At 43.9% G+C, this 21,607-nt stretch overlaps 1 protein-coding gene across 7 annotated transcripts in view; it reads right to left on the reverse strand.

Annotated features, from left to right (window-relative positions):
• Positions 1–21,607, reverse strand: part of JARID2 (jumonji and AT-rich interaction domain containing 2) — a 259,185-nt gene that overhangs the window by 93,490 nt on the left and 144,088 nt on the right. For 4 of the 7 annotated variants that reach the window (XM_072729081.1, XM_072729078.1, XM_072729080.1 and 1 more), the window contains one exon: positions 10,009–10,150. The exons of 2 other annotated variants lie outside the window; for them this stretch is intronic. Coding sequence is in view for 3 of the 5 variants with exons in the window: in XM_072729078.1 (XP_072585179.1) it covers positions 10,009–10,150 (142 nt within the window). In the remaining 2 variants the exon portion in view is untranslated. Of the gene's footprint in view, positions 1–10,008; positions 10,151–19,259; positions 19,380–21,607 lie in introns of those variants that run through there. One more of the 7 variants, XM_072729079.1, reaches the window with a different exon arrangement.

Here is a 21,607-nt window from a genome sequence, read left to right on the forward strand (position 1 = left end):
TTGTTCTGCATATGGGGCCACAGCCAGGCTCTAACTCACCACAGGGAACAGGACAGAGGGGGATTTCACTTTAATAGAGACAAGCCTGCCTAGTGCTGTAGGGAGGGCAGAGGAGAGAACTCATGAGAGTTATCAGAGAGATCTGAACAGAAGCCCAGGGATTTGGCTGCAGGGGAAGAACCTAACCACTGAGGACGTGGGTGAGCAGCATGTGCCATCCTGCAGTAAACAGAAAGTGTGCATGCTTCAGCCAGTGAGAATCTCTGGCTCAATCAGAAATGGTCTCCTAGCTCTCTGGTACTTGAAATAAGACATCTGACCCTCAGCTTCGCCTTGGTGACCCTTTTATCTGGGAAAATGCTGAAGATCAAGGTTAAGATATGAAGAGCTGACAGATACAAATCTCCCTCCCAAATCTGAACTGTACAAAAGGGGAAGTACACCCATAAGTAGACACCACGAGGGGAGCCCATATTTTAACTCTTGCCCCCTTGGAGCCCACCAACTCCAGACAAACTCAAAAAAAGTCCCACAAAAGAATATTCACCCAGAGAACATGGACACAAACCCACTAGAGTCACAAAGTTAATCACAGAGCTGTCTGCAGCAGCTACCTGAAAGGAACAGTAAACTAGGTCCTACACATTCTCATATTTAGGATGGTCCTCTCCCCGGTGCCCTCAGGCATGAAAAGCATGACCTCCACCCTTTCATGTTGGAGAGAATTTCAAAAGCAAAATGTGTTTTACTCAAGATAAGCTAAAGCTCTTCCTTCCCCTTTCTATTTACAGCTTGGTTTACAATGCAGAAATAAATCTTCATGTATTTCATTAAAGAAGGAATGCAAACACTTGGCAGAGATGAGAACATGGACCAGGTCCTATGATGTGAGGGGCCACAGGAGTGCGCACTGTCCAAAGGTGGGCCCAGCTGAGGAGGGTAAGTGAGGCTGTGATCCAGCCATGGTTGGGTTACCCCACCAGGTGCTGCTGGCCCAAAAGGAGTGTCCTTCTGGAATTTGTCTATCCTGGAGGTACCTGAAACAATCAAGAGCTACGTTTTCTGCCCCCAACAGAAAGGGACATAGTGTAGTGGGAAAGTCCAGGCATTAGAGATATGAAGACTTGGATTCAAATCCTGACTTTAAAAATCATGTGTCACTCACTAGTTAGGTATTTTCAACATTTGTTGACTCAGCTATTAAGCACGTGGTCGGTGCCTGGGTGGCTCAGTCAGTTGGGCATCCCACTCTTGGGTTTCAGCTCAGGTCACGATCTACAGGAAGTGAGATGGAGCTCTGCATTGGGCTCCATGCTGAGGAAGGAGCCTACTTAAATCTCTCTCTCTCTCTCTCTCTACCCCTCCCTGCCCCTCTCCACCTGCTTGCTCTCTTCTCTAAAAAAATTTAAGTTTAAAAAAAAAAAAAACCTTCTACGTGTTTCATTAGGATTAAGGTAAGATTTATTAGCACAATATGTTCTATTCACTACACGGTACTTCTTCCTTTTTTAGAAACAGAGGTTCTGGAACTTCAAAGAGTCTGAGATATTTCTAACAGTCACACGCTTTCTTGTGGAGTGGGACTTTCTATTTATAGGTCAATTGCTTCTTTATTTCAAGATTCTTTTACATTGCGTCAGGGTTTACTTAGTCATTAAAAGAAGAAAAAAGTGAACTGCATAACAAGACTAAATGGAAACGTTAGGGCCGTGGCTAAGATAAAGTGCAAACACGGTAGTTATGATTCCTGGTGGTAGCCTTCTCCCTCTAATTCAGCATTCAAAGAAAAGAGTCATAGGGGCAGGACTTACTTCCTGCCTCAAAGGAACTGAAAATCCACACAAGACAATGGACATCACACCACAAAGCACTGTGATCCCTGAGAGCTGGGAAAAGACTGGCCAGCTCACAGCCCAAGGAGAGGAAATTCAAGCAGAGTTTAGAAGAATCTAAATTAAGGAACAGGAGCTGAGAGTTTGGGGAGGCCAAGGTATTGAACAGAATCCAAAGCAGAGTACTGGGAAGGGGGTGGGCCACACAGAAAATTCTGGAAACTCCTCACATATTCACTGGGTAGTAGCAGCCACTAGTGAGGAAAGGACTGGAGGTAAAAGCCGCCAAATCCCACACAAGGCCACATACAGTGCGTGGATCTACCAGCCTAAATGGTAAACATCGTAATTCACAGGGCAGCAAGTACTCATCCAGGTTTCGCCGGAGCAGTGGGAAAAACTTAACCCTTCAGCAAACACTTCTCTGGCTCTAATCTACTAAACAAAGCTGAAAAGCCGAGATCCAGAAGGACCCAACTGTTTCCTACGAACTTATTCACATCTTAGAACAATGCTCAAGAACAGGCAGAGAAATACAAACACATCCAGAACCCAAAGGAAAATGTACAAGACCTGCCATTCAATAAAAAATTATCGAGCAAGGGACACCATACTGGGGTGGCTCAGTGGTTGAGCATGTGGCTCAGGTGGCGATCCTGGGGTCCTAGAACTGAGTCCCACATCACTTCTTCTTCTTCTGCCTATGTCTCTGCCTCTGTCTCTCTCATGAATAAATAAAACCTTAACAACAACAACAAAATTATCAGGCAAGTACCAGAGCAGGAAAATAGGACCTCCAATGAGAAGGAACATTAGTCGGTCCAAAACTAACCCATAAATAACACAGGTGAAAGATTTAGCAGACGAGCATATTGAAACCTCTATTCTAACTCTCTTTCATGTGTTCAAGGTTGGCAAAGACTCAGCACCTCAGGAGAGGCACTGAAGATTATACAGACCAAATTCTAAACTTCTAGAGATAAAAACAGCAATCTCTGAGGTTAGAAAGGAAAAAAAAAATACACCTCTGTAGATTTTGGATAGAAACTACCTAAAATAAAAACAGAAAAGGGGTGAGGGAGGAGGTACTAGGATAAAATAGAGCATGAAGGAGCTGTGGGTCAATGTCAAGCAGCCAAATATACATGCAATTGAAATCCCAACAGGGGAAAAACCAGTGCACACACTAAAAAATATTTGCAGAAATACTGTCTCCAATTTTTCCAAAACTGATGAAATCTGTACTGAAGAAGTTCGGTGAACTGCAAACACAAGAAACATAAACCACACAAGGGGACATGGTACTACTGATGAAAAGAAAATCTTAAAAAGTAGGCTGGGGCGGGGAGTACCTGGGTGGCTCAGTTGGTTAAACATCTGCCTTCAGCTCAGGTCATGATCTCAGGGTCCTGGGATTCAAACCTGTTTTGGGCTCTCTGCTAAGCAGGGAACCTACTTCTCCCTCTCCCTCTGCCCCTCCCTGTGCTTATGCTCTGTCAAGTAAATAAATAAAAACTTTAAAGGGGGGCGGGGGTACCTGGTTGGCTCAGTCTGTTGAACGTTGGAATCTTAGTTCTGACACAGGTTAGGCTTAAATCATGATCTCTGGATCATGAGATCAAGCCCAGCATTGGGCTCCACACTCAGCGGGGAGTCTACAGCTTCCTCTCCCTCTGCCCCTACACCCCCTCTTCAATCTCTGAAATAAATAAATCTTAAAAAAAAAAAAAGTAGACTAGGGGAAAGGATGCATCTTGGAGAGTTAAGTGACAGCAGTTCTTACTGGAAACAATGCACAGCAGGGGACACTTGAATGCTATTCCCCTCCCATTTAACAACATTTTAAAGGTAATATCCCAAAATTCTATAACGGGCAAAAAATAAAACAAGGTAAATTTCTTACAACTGCAGGCTATCCTTCAATTCTTGTAAATTTTTAAGTATTTTAAATGAGGGAGAAATAAAGACCTTGAAGACATACAGAAGCCAAGAGATTCATCCAACCCTAGCAAACCTATAATTAGAAGTATTTTTTTTAGAGTATTAAAGTCCTTTCAGGCAAAAATGAAAATGAGGGGCAGCCCAGGTGGCTCAGGGGTTTAGCGGCGCCTTCAGCCCAGGGCCTGATCCTGGAGACCCGGGATTGAGTCCCTGCATGGAGCCTGCTTCTCCTTCTGCCTGTGTCTCTGCGTGTGTGTGTGTGTGTGTGTGTGTGTGTGTCATGAACTTAAAAAAAAAAAAAACTAAACTAAAATGAAAATGACCCTCAAAAAGAGAGATCTAGAAGAAGTAAAGAAAAGCACCGGAGATGGCAAGCATTTAGGTAAATAAAGCAGATAGGCCTGATACATCTACATACACATTATATTCAGTTCCACAATTATCTTCTTTGGTTACTAAAGGTTCCACATAATATTCCATCCTGCCTTTTTGCCCCTTCCTTACTGCCTAGAAGTAGAGTTTATATTTCAGTCAAGAGACATATAGAATTAAAAATTAGAACAATTCTAAAGTCAGATTGGTAAAATAGTCTTCAAGGTTGTAACAACAAAACAATCTTTAACACTTTGGTCAGTGTAGATGCCTAAATCTAAACCAAAACCTAAGACAAATAAATCTAAGGCTGGGTTACTATTACTGCCCAGATTCAAAGCAAAACCACGAAGTACCTTTAACACCATACTTGACTACTAATGCATTTTGTTAAAGGGAAACAAACATGTAGGTCTTCAAAATTCTAATTCTTAAGGAAGTTCAGAATAAGGAGCACCTGCGTGCAGAAAACTAAGTGTCTGCCTTTGGCTCAGGTCATGATCTCAGGGTCCTACGATGGAGCTCCTACCACACCCCCAGGCTCGGGGGGGGGGGGGGGGGCAGTAAAGGCAGGGATCTGCTTCTCCCTCTGCCCCTCCCCCCACTTGTGCCATGTTCTCTGTGTGTCTCTCTCTCAAATAAATGAATAAATAAAATCTTAGAAAAAGGATGTTCACAGTGAATAACTCCAACATCTAACAGTGCCAAACAAGAACCCTATGCATTTGGACCTATCTTCCTTCCAAACATGGAGGTAGAAAAGTATCACCTATCAACAAAGTATCTGAGAACAGAAATAAGGAAAACATCAATACTGACCATTCAGCTATGAAAGGAATACCTATCAAAGCCCAGAATTCCCATGATGTTCAACACATATTCAAAACCAGAAACTAAAATATACTAAGTCATAGCATCCTCACCCTTAAGCTGATGCTCTGTATTCAAAAACCCAATCCACTGGAATGGGATCATCTTTACACTCAGACTTCTATCAATGGCCTAAGACACAGCAGACTTTAACAAGAAAACATGTAGGATCCTACAGAGACATAGTCTAAACTTTTGTACTAGGTCACTAGATTCCCTTAAAGGTTTTTCCCCCCAGAATAAGGCAGGGATTTTAGCAAGAAATACTAGCAAAAGAGCCCCCCTCCCCGCCCCCAACCCGGTAAAATGACAACGAATATGTGCACGGCTGAGACAGAACCTACTCATCAACAGCCCATCCTCACAAACTTGAACCTCATCTCACTCATGACTGCTCCACACAAGCAAATAACCTGGTTACATCAACCTTTGTGAGGGATTCACAAGTGTGCGCCACAGGGTCCTTCCTGTGACTCAGTAACTTCACAAGAGGGACACACGCCTACATTTTTCCATCTGCCTACAGATGGTGGTGACAGTGTCACCACAGAGGAAAAATACATCATTTGTATAAATCAAAATTCCTCTAAAGCATGTTTGAGAAGTCCCCAATAAATATGCATACTCACACACAGCAGTTCATGTGTCACACACGGTGAGGACAACTAATAATAGTATCTATGATGCGGTATTCAGGATGCACCTGTGGGTTCTTCATCAATCACTTGTTCAGTCCAGAAAACCACCATGCGGTGCTCACTACTGTTATAGACATTTTAACAAACAAGGAAACTGAGGCACAGTTTTATGAATTAGAGTTTAGAATTGTTCTAATTTTTAATTCTATAGCTCTCTTGACTGATGCTAGAGAACCTGCCCAAGGCATCCAGGAGATGTGAAGGGTGAGTGAGAATAAGCTGCTTCTGTCTAGCTCCAGTCCATATTGTTAAACCACTAATGCCAAATACAAGTTCCCCTTAACACACCCCTAACATTGCATTACATCCCTACCAGTCATTACATTTTTCTTGTTTATTCCCTCCACCCCAAAATAAAATAAAATATATACACACAGTTAATTTTGCTTGTAATTGAATGGTTAAGTGACCCCTTTTGAAACATGCATTTTTGATCTTCCATTTAAAAGTACACTGGGGGGCGGGGGGGGGGGGGGTTGGGGGGGGGGCTCAGTTAGTTAAGGCATCTGACTTTTGATTTCAGCTCAGGTCATGATCTCAAACCAGGCTATAGGCTCCCTGCTGAGCATGGAGCCTGCTTAAAATTCTCTCTCTACCCCTCTGCCCCTCCCCCCAACCCTGCTCACACACACCTGCTCTAAATAATAAAAGTACACAATCACACCCAAGTTTTTTGTACACCATGTTCCTTTCCACCAGCCAAACAGGTAACAATCCATATTCCCATGACCATTATTCTGGAGTTTGTCTATCCATACCTGACTGACAGCATGTGTCCACTGCGGTTTCTGAAAACACTTCAATACTTCCTGAAGAAAACACAAGTTTTACAAGAGCCAAGTGTAACCAGATGGGCAATGTCTGGTCACCTAACAGGATGATGAGGGTAAGGAGCTTGGCGTGGCCATCATCAAATTCACAAGGAGCTGATCATAGACTCAAAGTCTATAATGTCTCCATTTGAACACTGAGATTACATTGATGTAGATTTTTTTTTAAGTCATTTACCTCAATGATCAAAAGAAAAGGAAAATTAACGAACTCCCAGCAGTACAGAGTCCTCCAAACCTCCAGCAGCTGAGATGTTCTGTCCACCAAACAGGCTGAGTTTCTAGAAAGTATGCCTTTTCCATTCACAAAGAGTGGACAAAGATTTTAGAGGACTATCTTTTAATGGCTAGGTAAGAAGATATCGTTCATTTTTGCCTCAACAACAATAAATAAATATATAAATGCTACAGAACTCTGGATTCTACTGCTGTGTGCCAAAAAAAATCCCTGACGTCAAATAAAACCAATGATGGCAAGCACATACGGCCATACATAGCTCAGGGGGGTTTCTCATAGAAAAATAACACTTTGCAAAAACACAAGATGTTTGGACTAAAGACTTACAAAACACATGACAGGCATCATCAGAAAATGGAATCACTCTGACTTCCAGGTTTGAAACGCAAGGCAAGGATCTGAGACTTGTAACCATCTATACCTCATAATTGAATATTTCCTACAGAAGTCCAACACAAGCTCTCGGTTTCCTCCACTCCCAAAACAAAAGGCATATTAACTGGTGATTCTAAAAACTATGTGTTTAAGGAAGAGCAATTAACTGTACAAGAATGGCTAGCAAATCTTAAAGAATATAGAATGCTTTGTCCAGAGCAAAGACAAAAACCATGGCCCTGGAATTTTTAGGATTCAGTGTTTTGTCCCTACTGAGAACACAAGGGTTCAATCACAAGATCCGCTCCTTTCCAGTATATAGACACCAGAAACTGTAGATACAAGGTTAAAAAGAAGCATCTAGGCAAAAATGCTAAAAGTGATGTTTTGAAATAACCACTTGAGGTTGTTATTCTGGGTTTGACCTTGTCATCAGCAGGGACAGCACAGCCCATCACCTTATTAGAAAAGGTCTAATACATGTGAGATGAGGGCAGGCTGAGTACCGAGTCCGGGAAGGCAATGACAAAGCCCCAGGATTGGAGATGTCAGTTCTAACAACCTAACTGAGAAGGCAAGGTTCATTTCAAATGATTTATCCTAATATCAATGAAGAATCAAAACAAATGAGCAACTTAAGAGCCAGAAAGTATTAGAAGTTATTATTTTAGGGGCACCTGGGTGGCTCAGTCAGTGAAGTGTCCGACCCTGGATTAGGGCTCAGGTCATGAGCCTGCTTAATATTCTCTCTCTCCCTCTCCCTCTGTCCCTTAAAAAAAAAGTTTGTTTAAAAAGTTACTCTTTTGTATTTGCTATGTACCCTACAAACACTGCAAGAAATTTAAGCCCTAACCTCCCTACCGATTTGGAACCTGCAAAGCCTTCCTTCTGTAAAATCCAGGCCACTTCAGATGAGCCCTAAATCCAGCCTCACCTGTCAAACAGTAACCCTGATGGACTTTACCAGTAAAGTGTGATTATAACCAAATAAAATGCTACCATGAATCTTTAATTCGGGAAAACAAGGTACTTGGCACATTAATTAAAGCAGATTAGAAATGGTTACATTTTCTTTAGATTCATATTGAACAAAATTTCTCTTTTCTCCTGTCCTGGAAACCAAAGTTAAAGGACTGATTTGCACATAGCAGCCACACCCCAACACAGCACTGTGCAGGGAGGAAAGAAAGAAGCCAGTAGCACTATCAACTAAGGCAGGACAAGGACTCCAAGACGAAGGGCCAGCACCCCCTTCTCCCCAAGAGAATGAAGCTTTATAGATCCTGGTCATCATATCTGCCTCCCATGCTGGCAGGATCATTGGGTGCGTGAATGTGTGTGTATCAGCTTCGCCGCTAAAGGACCAGGGGCTAATAACACCCTGACCACATTCAGAGTTTTGCTCCCCAAACAAAGATGAGAGATGATACTAGATGCATGACCACACATGCATGGACATGGTTTAGAAGCATGGACAACATCATTACAGGTTCCAACATAGTTACTGATGGGAGTCATAACACACATCCTTGACCTCTCTCCCTTCTCTTTTGATGACACATTTCTCAAACTGGGCTAGAGTGTTTGTGGCAAACATCTGAAACATAAGAAACTTGTCACTGAGACATTCACCCAAGGCTCTTTAAAAAGAGTGACCTACAAGGCCCAGGACCCTGGCAAGGAAGAACTTCTTCAGTATGCTTCCTGATTGTACTAACACCAAATCTAAGACCTCTTCTGAGACACAGCACTGTAAATTAAGAGAAAATTGTATCAAGGGTTTTCTAAATGAAGACATGGCATGATAGAGGAAAACTAAGACTGAGCTATCACCTCAAATTTCAGACCCAAGTACAATTCTGTTAAGGATCTTAAAATACCTAACACATGGTCAATCCAATCCGTTCCTCTTAATTTCCACTATACCCAGTACTTCATTAGATACACGCAATCTAGACAATTTCCAAAGGTAACTAGAATGCTGGAGAAAGAGTAAATAGCAGCAACCAGGCTGCTGGAAATTTTTTTTCTTTTTCCAAACCTCTCAAACTACCAGGTTCTAAGAAAAAGTCATGAATCTAGTCATTCAGGAAAACCTCGAGTGTAAGAACAGGGAGGGAGGGGGAAAAAAAACAGAAATGGAATATAATTTCTATGGGGGGGGGGGGGGGAGTTAGAGGTGGGGGGCACAACACGAGGTATGAAATAAGGCAGATGACCAGCAAGGGTTTTTTTTAAACACCCCACTAACACAGCATTACAAAATGTCACTGGCACTGTTTGTGAAACCACAAACTTACCAAATTCCCATGGCCAACTTCCCTATCAAAGGCTCAAGCTTATTTAGGAAAGTTACTTAAACAAATACACAAAATGGTAAATTAAAAGTTTTATGAACGATTTCACCACTGCTGCCTGGGTTTAACACCAAGTGGTTCTGTTTTTCTGAGGAAGGAAATTTTTCAGAAAAACACATTTAATTCTTCAGGTTTAAAAACAGCTCTCTTCAGAAATGGCCAAATCCCATCGAATGGACTCCAGAAAGTGACGAGAATTGCTTAAAATGATCATAGCAGATGAATTATAGGGTGGCACCCCTTTGGCCAATTCTCAGGGCAGGAACAAGCTCTATTTGGCCGACAGCATTTTCTGGTGTGTTTGTTCTTAATCACAATGAGTGGACAACATTGAGAAACCAGGACACATAATACAGAACATCCAGAACCCTGGCTCCGCTATGGAAACCAGGAGGCTGGTGTGTGGGCCCGAGTCTGTTCCCCTGTGGGAAGAACTGGCGCCTGGTTTGAAGTCCCTGGTTTAAGGTGCCAGCATGTTCAGCCTTGGGTACTAACCTTTTCCTCGACGGCCCTTCTTCAAAATCTGATGAACTAACATCGTTGCTAGTAGAGGACACTTGGGAGGCATCGTCCTTCTCATTTTCTGACTGTTCTGATGCTGGTCCTAATCCCTTAGACTGGCCATGACCAAGGAGCCCTACAGGTGAGAGAAGGGGACAAACAAACACATGACATCAGGAAGTCGCACTTTACCACAGTCACCCTGACACACTGGCCAATGAAGACAGACCAGGGTTGGGAAAGAAGAGGATTAGAAGGTACATAGTCCGCTCTGGAGTGGGACACCTCATCCTACGTTAGGCCTAGGAACTCATTTCGACAGGAAGAAACTCAGGCAGGATTTTGTCACCACAAGATACTTGTAGGGTTCTTTTTGAAATACATAAACACTGGGGCGCCTAGGGGGCTCAGCTGGTGAAGCATCTGCCTTGGGCTAGGTCATGATCCCAGGGTCCTGGGATCAAGCCCCATGTCAGGCTCCCTTGCTCAACGGGAAGCCGGTTTCTCCCTCTCCCTGCCACTCCCCCTGCTTGTGCTCCCTCTCTCTCTGTGTCAAATAAAATAAATAAAATATTTAAAAACAAAAAAGAAATACATAAACATCTTTCAGGGGTGGGGGAAAGGGGGTGGAAAGGAAGAAAGACACTTCCTGTATTACTTATTCGAACTAGTTAAATTTCAAAGGCTAAAGATGTATGCTAGAAATAATTACTGAAATCCTGGGGTGTCTGGCTGGCTGGCTCAGTTGAGGAGTGCATGACTCTTGATCTTGGGGTTGTGAGTTCAAGTCTCATGTTGGGTATAAAGATTACTTTAAAATAAATCTTAAAAAAAAAAAAAAAAGAACCACTGAAATCCTTTTCAGAACTGCCTTCAGAAACCAGATGAGAAAAGCGTATTATTTTGCAGCCACAGCTTAACTTATTAACTAGAAATCCTACTACACAACTTCCTCTTCTTCATTCTTCATTACATTCCATTTGCCTTTGATAGTCTCAAAGGATAAGGCCTCACCAGGACTGCATATATGGCACCATGCAGAAGATGGAGCCCTGGGGTCCCAGGGAAGGGCCTGTGCCAAGGGATATTGGAAGTACCATAATAAATACTAAGACCACATTAATGGGTGACAGCTGAAGAAAAGCCTGGCCAGTCTTCTAGCACTCAGATATCCCTGCATTGAGGGTTCTAGAAACAATTTAAGTCCTACCAATGGGAAGCTTGCCCCCATAGAATTGTCTGCAGCGACTGGCCCCCAATTCCACAGTCTTGTCACCAGCCTCATGGGCATCAGAAGCTGGGGGTCGGCAGGAATGCCAGCACAGCTGTACAGCTTGGCTTTAAGCAAAGCCAAAGGTACTTTGTTCTTCCAACCCTTCCACCAACTCTATAAGCACTTAATTCCCCGTATTAAATTCCTTTTTGGTTCAAACACTTAAGATTGGTTCCTACTAGTCGCACTGAACACTGTATAGGAAACAAGACTCTATGTTATCTGGTATGCCGTCTGAAAGAACATGGTACGTTGCAACCAAGCCCTGAGACTTGACCTATTTGTGCATGTGCTCCCCTGCTCGTGTACTTTCATATCATTTTCCAAGGATGAGTAACACTGTACAGTTGGAAATCTACCGCGATGCAAAACATAAAAAGCCCATGGCTACCACTTAGACATGCAGCTTTTGGGAGTCAGGACTGCAACACAGAAGTGAAATCATACTTCCCCAATAAAGAGGAAATGTGAGGAGTTTACACCATAAGGCCAAAAGGAGACATTAATTTTATGGAAGTCAGAGTCTCCAGGTAGATGTACGATCCGTGCTATGTACTACTATGGCCAGTAGTCACATGCACCTTTTTTTTTTTTAATGTGTTTGGGGGGCAGGCAGAGAGCAGAGGCAGAGGTAGAGAGAGAATCTTAAGCAGGCTCCATGTCCAGTGCAGAACCAGAGCCCAATATGGGACTCAATCTCAGGACCCCAAGATCATGACCTGAGCCAAAACAGAGTTGGAGGCTTAACTGCCTGAGCCCCCCAGGTGCCCCAATCACATGCAGCTACCGAGCATCTGAAATACAGTTACCTAGTGTGGAGAAGGAAATGATTTATTTTTAATTTTAATCAATTGATAACAACATTTGATTATTTTATATTGATTAATTTTTAAACACTCTGGATGTATCCTTGGGGTTGAGTCAATTATATGGAAATTAATCTTCCCTGTCTTGAGATTATTTAACGAAGCTCTAGACAATTAAACCTATATAATACATAGGTATTAACTACATAAAACGACAAAGAGCACTTTAGTCATGTCACAGGGTGGAGACAAAGCCTCCGGAAAATAGGATGGGTACAAAGGAGATAGAGATTAAAGAACTGGGCCAGGGATAAAAGTCATAAATGTAGAGAGGAGATGGGTGAGTGGCCACACTTGAAAAAGATGAGCAATTCAAAATAAAAACTCTGATTACAGAACCAGATGTAAAACTAGTAAGCGAGAAAAAGAGAACATCATAAGCATAAGCTGACTCTTGGTCAAGTTCACATTTTTCCAATAATCTGTAAATACAAAATAGAGAATAAAGAAAGAGAAGAGGGAGGAAGTGGGAGTTCATCCATGCTTTTGTTTTGTTTTTTATAATTTTTAAGTTTTTATCATCTGTTCATTTTCTTAACACCTACCATATATGTCAGCACCCTGGGGAGAGAGGCATCTTCAAACAAAACCTAAATTCCAGTGATAAGGTAGATCGACAGGCATACATGGGTGGATCAGTTGGTATATGTGTAAAGAAGAAATCTCGCCCTTGGAGGGCAAGGGGAAAAAAGGGGGGGGGGGGGGGCGGAGAGACAGTGATTGTGACTCAGTGAAGCCAGCTAGCACACTGGCAATAACCAAGAATTGCGAAGTTGGAATTTGCAATATACCTACAAGTCAAAACCAAAACCAGGGGTGGTGGTAGTGAAGGAGGAGGAGGAAGAGGAGGCGGCAGCTGTATTTGGATCAAGGAGGTAACAAGCAAGGACCATGTGCTGTTAGGCAAAGCCCAGGCAGAAACACTGCTGTACCATTCAGTACATAACAAGATCTTCTGTATTTGCTGAAAGAGTAAGGAGTGAGTGAGTGAATGAGTGAGTGAGTGAGTTAGCAGAGAAGAGTGAAGCTATTCAGTGACAAGCAAGCTATACTCCTGCCCTTCTGACAAGAATAACTTCAGCAGATTATAGAGCAATGATTCTTAAATTTGAGCATGAATCAGAATCACCTGTCCAAACACAGTACCCTAGGCCTCAACACCCCCAGTCTGTCCTCTTTCTAACAGGTTCTCACATGATGCTGGTGCTCATTTGGCTGGTCCAGGAAACCACATTTTGAGAACCATGACTGTACTACGGCAAAGCCAGGTCCAAGCCCATAGAAGACATAGTGCCCTGAGACACCAGGATGCTCCAGGCAAGTGTGAAATTAGAGGTGAGGAAACCAAGTCTAATCGCACAATCTGTTACGACCTGAAATGAAAATAAGGCATCTAACCTCAAAATTCTGTTGGAGCATTCTTCCTCCTTTTAGCAGGGATTTTGTGAAGGCAAAGAAGATTACTGACACAATTCATCACAAAGCTCCCAGGACAAATTCAGAGGAAAAAAATAACATGCTGGTGGATGGGGATGGTGGAGCATTCATATCTAAGAGGCATCAATGTTAAAAAGTACAGGATGTTGCTCTCCTCCCAAAGTCAACTGTCCAAAGTGCAAATTCAGGGAAACCAGATTATGAAATTTTACAAGGAAACAGGGAACCTGAATGGACTATATGTGAGCTTGTTGAAGCTCACTGGTCAAAGAGAAGTGAGCTGAATGCTCTATTAAGCCACATCAAGGCAGGGCTGAGCTACAAGAAAACGACTGAAGTAGTGTAGGTCCATTGTCCCAAGCCCTCGCCAAACTAATAACATCTTCAGAGGACTCCAAAGTCTCCCCCATTCCAAGGATAAGCGAGAAGGGCTACAGGACTTGAAGAGAGAAATCGGATTCCCTTTCCACATTAGGAAAATTAGGGTCTGTACAGAGGGAAATGATTGCTTGTCAATGCAAATTGAAGGAGCTCAGCTTTCACTACTGCCTTTATGAGAGGCAAGACCCATTTGTTCTGCATGCAATCCACTCTTTTGATTTTGAGTACTTATATCCTGTACAGAGAACGCTCACGCTCAGTTTTGTTAGGCAGTCCACACAGCTGGACAGAAATGTGGGTTTCTTCCTTTTCTTGTTTTTTTTTTTTTTCTGCCCACCTCCACCCGGCTCCCCCTCCCCTGCCTCCACCCACTCTCACATCTCTAGTGTACTAGCTACCCCATTTCATCTTGAACGTTTTAATCCAAATCATACTGCCTGCCCAATCCAGAGGAGCCAGGTCAGCAAGATGGAATATGATGCCACAGGGCAGAATGGCAATTATCAGAACATTAGACAAGCTAATGTGTGTTGCCTTTTCTTCTCCCTAACAAAGCCCTGCCATCCATTTTTTTCTGGATTATTATTTTTAGTCGATGAGAAATAACGGAACAGCATACGCTCCTCCAAACACCCAGGCTGATTTTATTTTCCCAAACCCCTCCCCCAATCAACAAGGAACCTTCACTGGGAGAGGAGGTGAAATGGAGAAAATTGAATGGCCCAGAGAGCCCCTTCTCGCCACATGAGCATTTGTTCCTCTCTATTAATATTCAATAGGTTGAACTTAAATTAAACCACGTCTATTGTCTTTCACAAAAGCAGTAAATATGAGTTGAAAATTCCAAACCACTGCGGGGGAAGGCAGCGTGCTGGCCAGCCAACAGCAGTGGACAGGCATGGACAGGAGTGGCAGGGCACTGTCACTCTCAGGCCTGAGACCACTGGGCCACGGCGGGCAGCAGTGCCCATGCACCCAGACTGAGAAGCCCCAAAGAATCCAGTACCGCAGAACCGAGCCCTTCGGCCCATTTCCCAAATTAGCAAGAGATGAAAACGCTTTCAATTCAAAGCAACACACCAAAACTGGTTTCATTTCTAAGCCTGGAAGAGCAAGGCAGTGAGTAAGAAGAATTTCTGTCCTGAAGACTGAAGATGCAGGAGCATGATCTCCCTCTTGCTTTTACAGAGACGGGGAAATGGGGGGTTGGGAAAATCAAAACACAAACAAGGCCAAGGATCCCGGTTTAGCTCAAGAACTCCAGCTTAAGCATCGATGAGAGCTACAGATTTCAGAACACCGGTGTAGAGAGAGGAGGGAATCCTTTTCTAACATTGTCACACACACACACACACACACAGAACGTGCAGCCCTTATAATTTCATATTTTACACACAAAGAAGTTTCACCAGCCCTCCCATTAGCTACACGTACATCACAGAATATAAAACCAAAGGGGAAAAAATTGAACGCTGCTGTTTCACAAAAAGCAGTGTCTAAAGACGGGTTAAAGAGAAGGGGGGAAAAAAATAAGGAGACCTTTGAAGCTATTCCCTAAGCTTCCAAAACATCTGGAGCACACCAAACATATTAGCATACCAGGGAGAGTTGATGTATTTGGCTTTGTTGTGGAAGAGATGCACAAAAGGTAATTCTCTATTATACAGCCACTGCCCGTCTGTCACCCCGTCATTGTGAGACAAGGTATCACATTACATATTAAACAGTCAAGCATCCAAAGAGAGCTTTCATTTTCAGCTGCAGTGTGTGTGTGTGTGTGTGTGTGTGTGTGTGTGTGTGTGTGTGTGTATGTGTGTTGGGGGATGGGGAGGGCTGTCACACTTTGAGTTGAGAGAAAAATTGTAACAACAGCCCCGTTGGCTAAGGTAGGACCCTCTCAGTGATATTCGGAATGCACAGTCTGCTGCCATTGCTAGTGAAAAAGAAACTCTATTTTTCACCCAAAATTTTTAGAGAAAAATCTGTGGATCGCTTGTTTTGCTCTGGGATGCCAGGGGAAATCTGGCTCTGGCCAGTCTCGCAGGTTCAACACGAAGACGGAGTCTGAACCCAATGTACACACTTGGGTCAGTAGCTAAGCTTTATGGATCGATCCTGGGGTTCCAGGGAAGGGGGTAAGCAGTGCAGAGAGGTCTGTGAAGCCAAGCCCCAGGCTGGTCCACGGACATGCTCCCCACATCAAAACGCTGAGGTGGACGAGAACAAATGACAGTCGTGGGGCATGATGTCACTGCCACACTCGTGGTCAATGAAGCACAAATGGAAGTGGTTTAGGTTTAATACCTCGGCTTATGGGAAATAATTATCCCTTCCCTCTGGACGGCCCCTGAGCAGATAGGGCTCCCCTTTGTCTCCTCTCAATCAGCTATGGGGATTTGCCACTGCAACCAAGGAAGGGGAATCCAAGAATAACCCCAACGATCCCTCAAGAAGAGCCCCAAGATAGACAACACAGGTTTTTGTTAGCTTAACACTCAACAAGTAAACCGACAGATCATCCCTCAGGAGCTCTTCCCACCACCAATCTTTCCCCCACAAAACCTCCCTGGTTCTGAACCTGCCTTGCAGGCTTGAGTTTTTGAAAAAAGGTGTTCCCTGAAAAAAAACTGACACAGTACTAATTAATTACCAGGGAAAAGTTGGGCCCACTGGGTGGGCAAGGAAAAGATCTGATTCTATTCTTTTCTTCTGATTATTTCAGTAACAAGCACGTGGCTACACTGGAGACAGACCAGACAGGACCCTTGAGCCCAGAAAGGATTTCCTCACCTTGAGGCAGAAAGGAATGAGCCAGTAGACAGGACACGATTAAACACAGGAAAGGTGACCACACTGCTGCTAGTGCTGAAACGGGCCTGGTTCTGGAGGTCTAAATCCCAAAGGAGACAGCACTACCCAAAGACAAAAGACCTCTCCTTCCCACATCCTGACCAGGAGTCACAAGAAGAAAGAAAGCAATCCTCATGAAGAGACTCCAACAACCACCACCAAAGAGCCACAGTTGTGGCTTCATTTGATACAAAAACCACTCAGTGGGAAGGACCCAGGATCTCTAGTTTCTGGACCAGCCCTGGCAGCTACTGGAACCTGATGATCATAATGGTGGGCAAAACCTACAGTGTATTTTGCAGTGACTCTTTTACTCCTTTAGGGTAATGGACTCTTCCCTACTTAGATTCTCCCTCCTTTCACTAGTTCTTTGGCCACACTGTGAATTTTAAAACATCACAACACATAGAGTACCTTGAATAATAATGATAATAGTAATAGTAATTGCTGCAATAGAAACATCCACATTGCTCCACAGTGAGGAGCTCCCTCCACTTTTGCATACCATCATTAATTACTCCTCCATCCCAAGCCTTATTAACTCCTCCGGGCCCAAACCACTTTCCAATACCTTATTGATTTTATGCTGGCAAACCAGTCAAAAGCATGCCCACCATGCAACCTAGTTATAAGTGCTCATCTAAAGCACGAATCCTTGGAGTCCCCCAAGGACACGCAACTCAAGCTTGTATCAGGTAAGTAAAAAGGTTCCACTGTACAAATGGCCCAGTACTGAACACTCCAGAGGTCAAAAACCACATTCCACCTTCAGAAGAAAAGGGATGAAAGGCGATGCTGGATTTCGGCCGGTGTGGAGACGGAGCTGCAGAACAATGCCATCACACATGGTAGAGGTAAACACAGGGCATTTTCAGACATTCCCTTAGATAAATGAAACCAACCCATCCCAAGTTTTACCTCCAAATAACTGGATGCACCAAAAATCAGATTTTTCCCCCTAATCATGGAATTTGCACTTCTCAAAGAGAGATTTCCATATAATAAGCAGCAAGTTCTCAGAGAGCTAGGGAAAGTCTACCTTTCAGTGATCACCACATGCATGTGTATTTATCTTTAAAGCTCCATATCATCACTACAATTACCCCACAGACGAGTTACCCAAAGACACAAGCGCTCAAATATTAGCAAGTCTCTACAAAGTTAAGCAAAGCTGGCTTCAACTCAAATCAACAAACTCCATAAAGTTATGAGTCTGGGTACTAGTCTGTGCTGATAAACAGGCACAACGCCAAATACTGTGTCCTGACTAACATCACAATTTGTGGGTAAGAGCCACACCCTTAACCCTAAAGCCTTTCTGGCAGCTTTTATTCCCTAATACAATAAAAATGGACCCCACATAAGTTCTGGATTCTGTTGTGCTTGTAGCATGACTGGCAGGCACAGAAGTCTCCGAGGGCTCTCATTATTACCTCACCTGCACAAATCACACTGCACACCCACTTTTCAGATGAATAGATTAAGAAAGAATTAAGTGGACTCTTAGAGGGTATAAAGAAAAAAAAACAGAAAGAAAGAAACAGAAAGCTACTGACAGACAACAAGCAAGTGCAGAGAGGCCTACTACCTCTCAGAGCAACATTCTTTCTCGTACTGAAATCTAATGGAAGCAACACAAAAAGCAGAACTCTAGGAACGCGGCCACAGATTCTGCAAAGATCTAAAACTGATAGCTCCTAAAATTCATTTGTGTTTACATCTGGTAATGCAAACACAGATTAATGCGTGAGGGGTGGGAGAAAAATCCAGAGCACTCAGAGTTTCAAGCTCTCAGGGCTGACCTAGAATCACCTAGTATCCACGTCCGTGCCTCAGTTTCCTCCATCTATCGAGGAAGGAAGACAAGAGATAGGAAGTATTAAAGGAAAGGAAGCCATGCATGCTGCTGATAAAGGAAACCAGAGCTGTGTTGAGGATGAACTAATTAACTTTAATCAAACATCTATTTTTAAATGTTGGGAAATGATCACATAAACTGGCAATAAAATAAAGGGACCAGCCATAGCTGGATGGCATTCAGTCCCCAGAGAAATCTCTAAATTCATACAAGCCTGGCTAAAACTGCAGATTTGGCCAAAATGGTCAACAGAGCTGAATGCTTTAAGAACGACATTAATTCTCTCTTGTAAATTTCCACAGTGCCTTTGCAGGAGCCACCACTGCCCCCAGGGAGGGTACCAAAGCTGAAAGAATATTAATATTAAGCAATTGCAACACTTTTTTTTACATAGAGAGAGAGAGAGAGAGAGAGAGAGAGAGAGATCTATCTAGCACCTTGCCATCCATAATGGATTTAATCAGGACCCCAGCAGGAGGAAAAAAACCACAAAAGGCCTATTTCTCCCCAACAAAAGCCATAGCAGCCTGAAACAAACCTAGAGCTATTTGTTTTTTTTATTTTATTTATAGGAACAGACCTTCTATCCCAGGTTCCTCAAGATAAGCCACCAAAAACTGCACCTGACAGACCCGTGGAGCAGCCATCCTCAGAGCCGGATCATTGCAGAGAGAGAGACAGAGAGGAAGAAGGGACACAGGGAGGGAGGGAGGGAGGAGGGAGGGCGAGTGCGGCGAGGCAGGCTCCAGAGCACTTGTCAACAATCCTCCCCTGTACGTAATAAGCAGGCGGCGGGGCTGCAGATTCCGGCGGTGCAGATTCCGCGCGGCAATAGGACGGCCGCAGCCCCGGGCCCAGGGGGAGGGGAGGCGCCAAGGAGGGGAGGTTATTTATGTGCAGGGGAGGGAACCCAACCCCAAAGAGGAGGGGTCGGGGGGCGCTCTTCCTCCCTCCTGATGGGGGTGGGGGGGGCCACAAAAGAGCGACTGGCTTTTCTCTATCCAGGCAAGGCAATTCCAATTCCCCCCAATCTGCAATGCAGGCGAATCCTTGTTTGAGAATTTCTGAGGGGGAGGGGGGTTGTGGAGGGGAAAGACAGGACACCTCTGATGGGGGCAGTCAGTTTGATGGTCCACACGTCTGCCAGACTGCCCCCCCTCCATGAACACATTCCACCCCTACACAAGGCAAGGAATGGGGGTCGGTGGCACATTTTCAATGGCATCCCTTTTTAATATCATAATCTGTGTCATTCAGCACTTGCCTTTTATTTATTTTTATTTGTTTTTTTGGCTGGGAGACCTGGGCAGTGATCCAGACAGACTGCAGAAATTTCGCTCCACAGGCTCCTCCTCCAGCCCTCCCCTTCCTTTCCTCCCTCTCCTCCCCTTCATCCCCTCCCTTCTTTCCCCTCCTCTCCTTCCAATCCTGGCTACCAGGGTGCTTTATTACTCCTGTGATGACCGCCAGGGCCACTGCCGCCCTCCCTGCCCCCAGCACACGGACGGCCCTCCCCCACACACGTAAATTCATCTCATCTAATAACACAGAAACTGTTTCTCCTCATTGTTTCTGGAGGATCTGTCACAGAACAGGCTCTGTGGCCTGGCAGCTGCTGGGGGGTGGGGGGGGAGGCAAGAATCCAACAAGGCTGGCCAGCTCCCTGGCCCCGATTGCTGGAGCATGCATCTCCCTTCATTTGTCATAAAGCTATTTGATTTTAAAAGTCAATTCTTTCAAAGCTTTTGAACTTCAGCTGGCAATTATAATGTCCAAAACACATGCTCTGAACACCATCCCACACTCTACTCTTTATGCTTTTCCAATGAGGGGGGAGTGGTGGCATGCCATCAAAGAACCCACATGCTAAATTTAAAGTTTTACCTCAGATGCATCCAAGGAAGCTGGGAAAAGAATGCCCCTTACTATTACTTTTGGTTACTTGTTGTTTAACCACTGAATGAGCCACTCCTAAGTTTTAACTTACTTAGACCTCATAAAAACCCTCAAAGCTGAGGCCAGCTTTGCTCACGGCATCTAACAGCTACCCAGTGCTGGTAATTATGCTTTCCACGATGACAGTCTTCTGTCACCTGAATCACAGAGCATATCTACCTGCCTCACTTTTAAATGGGGGGAAAAATAAAAAAATTAAAAAATAAAATATATATATATATATCACAAGGTTGGTGATGGTCTTTTGTGACTTGTCCTTGCTCTCCACCATTTGAAAATCAATTACAGGCAGGGCCTTAGAGACAATCTAGTAAAATATCCCCCACTTTACAAATGTGCAAACTGAGGCTTATGCAGGTATGGCTTTTAACCAAGATCAGAGCTCCTTATAAGGTCTCAACAGAAGGTCATCCAAGAATCCTGGGGTTATTTGGGGATGGGGTAAGCTAACCTACCAGAACCACCTCATGATACAATTCCCAGCCGAAGTCTCAGGGATAGAAAATCCCTGTCCAATTCCATCATGCTCCGTATGAGCCCACAGAGCAGACCCTCATTCAGCTGTCTCCAGTGTGGTATATTCCTATAATGTTGAACAACAGTTTGGCATGTACCCCACCACAGCATAAGTCATGCACAGTCAATTAAAGGACATTTAAGGGATGAGTATTTGGCTTTTTTCCTCTTCTTTCTACTGGGACTTGTCTTTTGGCGCCTTCACTAATCAAAAGCACCCAATGTAGAACTGGAAAAATGGTATGGTAATTCTGAGAAAAGGTAAGGACGAAAGCAGGAACCACAAGACCTAAAATAACTGGCCAGAAACACAGCTTGATGGACCACATTTGGATACTGGCCATCCCTGACATCCCCGGCTCTGATGCCTCCAACATGAGAGCATACACAGCGATCATCAGCCCATCCCAGGTAAGCAGTGTCTGCTTTATTCTTCATCTCTACTCTCCCTGACTT

This window comes from Vulpes vulpes, chromosome 12 (assembly GCF_048418805.1).
Source record: "Vulpes vulpes isolate BD-2025 chromosome 12, VulVul3, whole genome shotgun sequence".
In the NCBI taxonomy this organism is placed as follows: Eukaryota; Metazoa; Chordata; class Mammalia; order Carnivora; family Canidae; genus Vulpes; species Vulpes vulpes.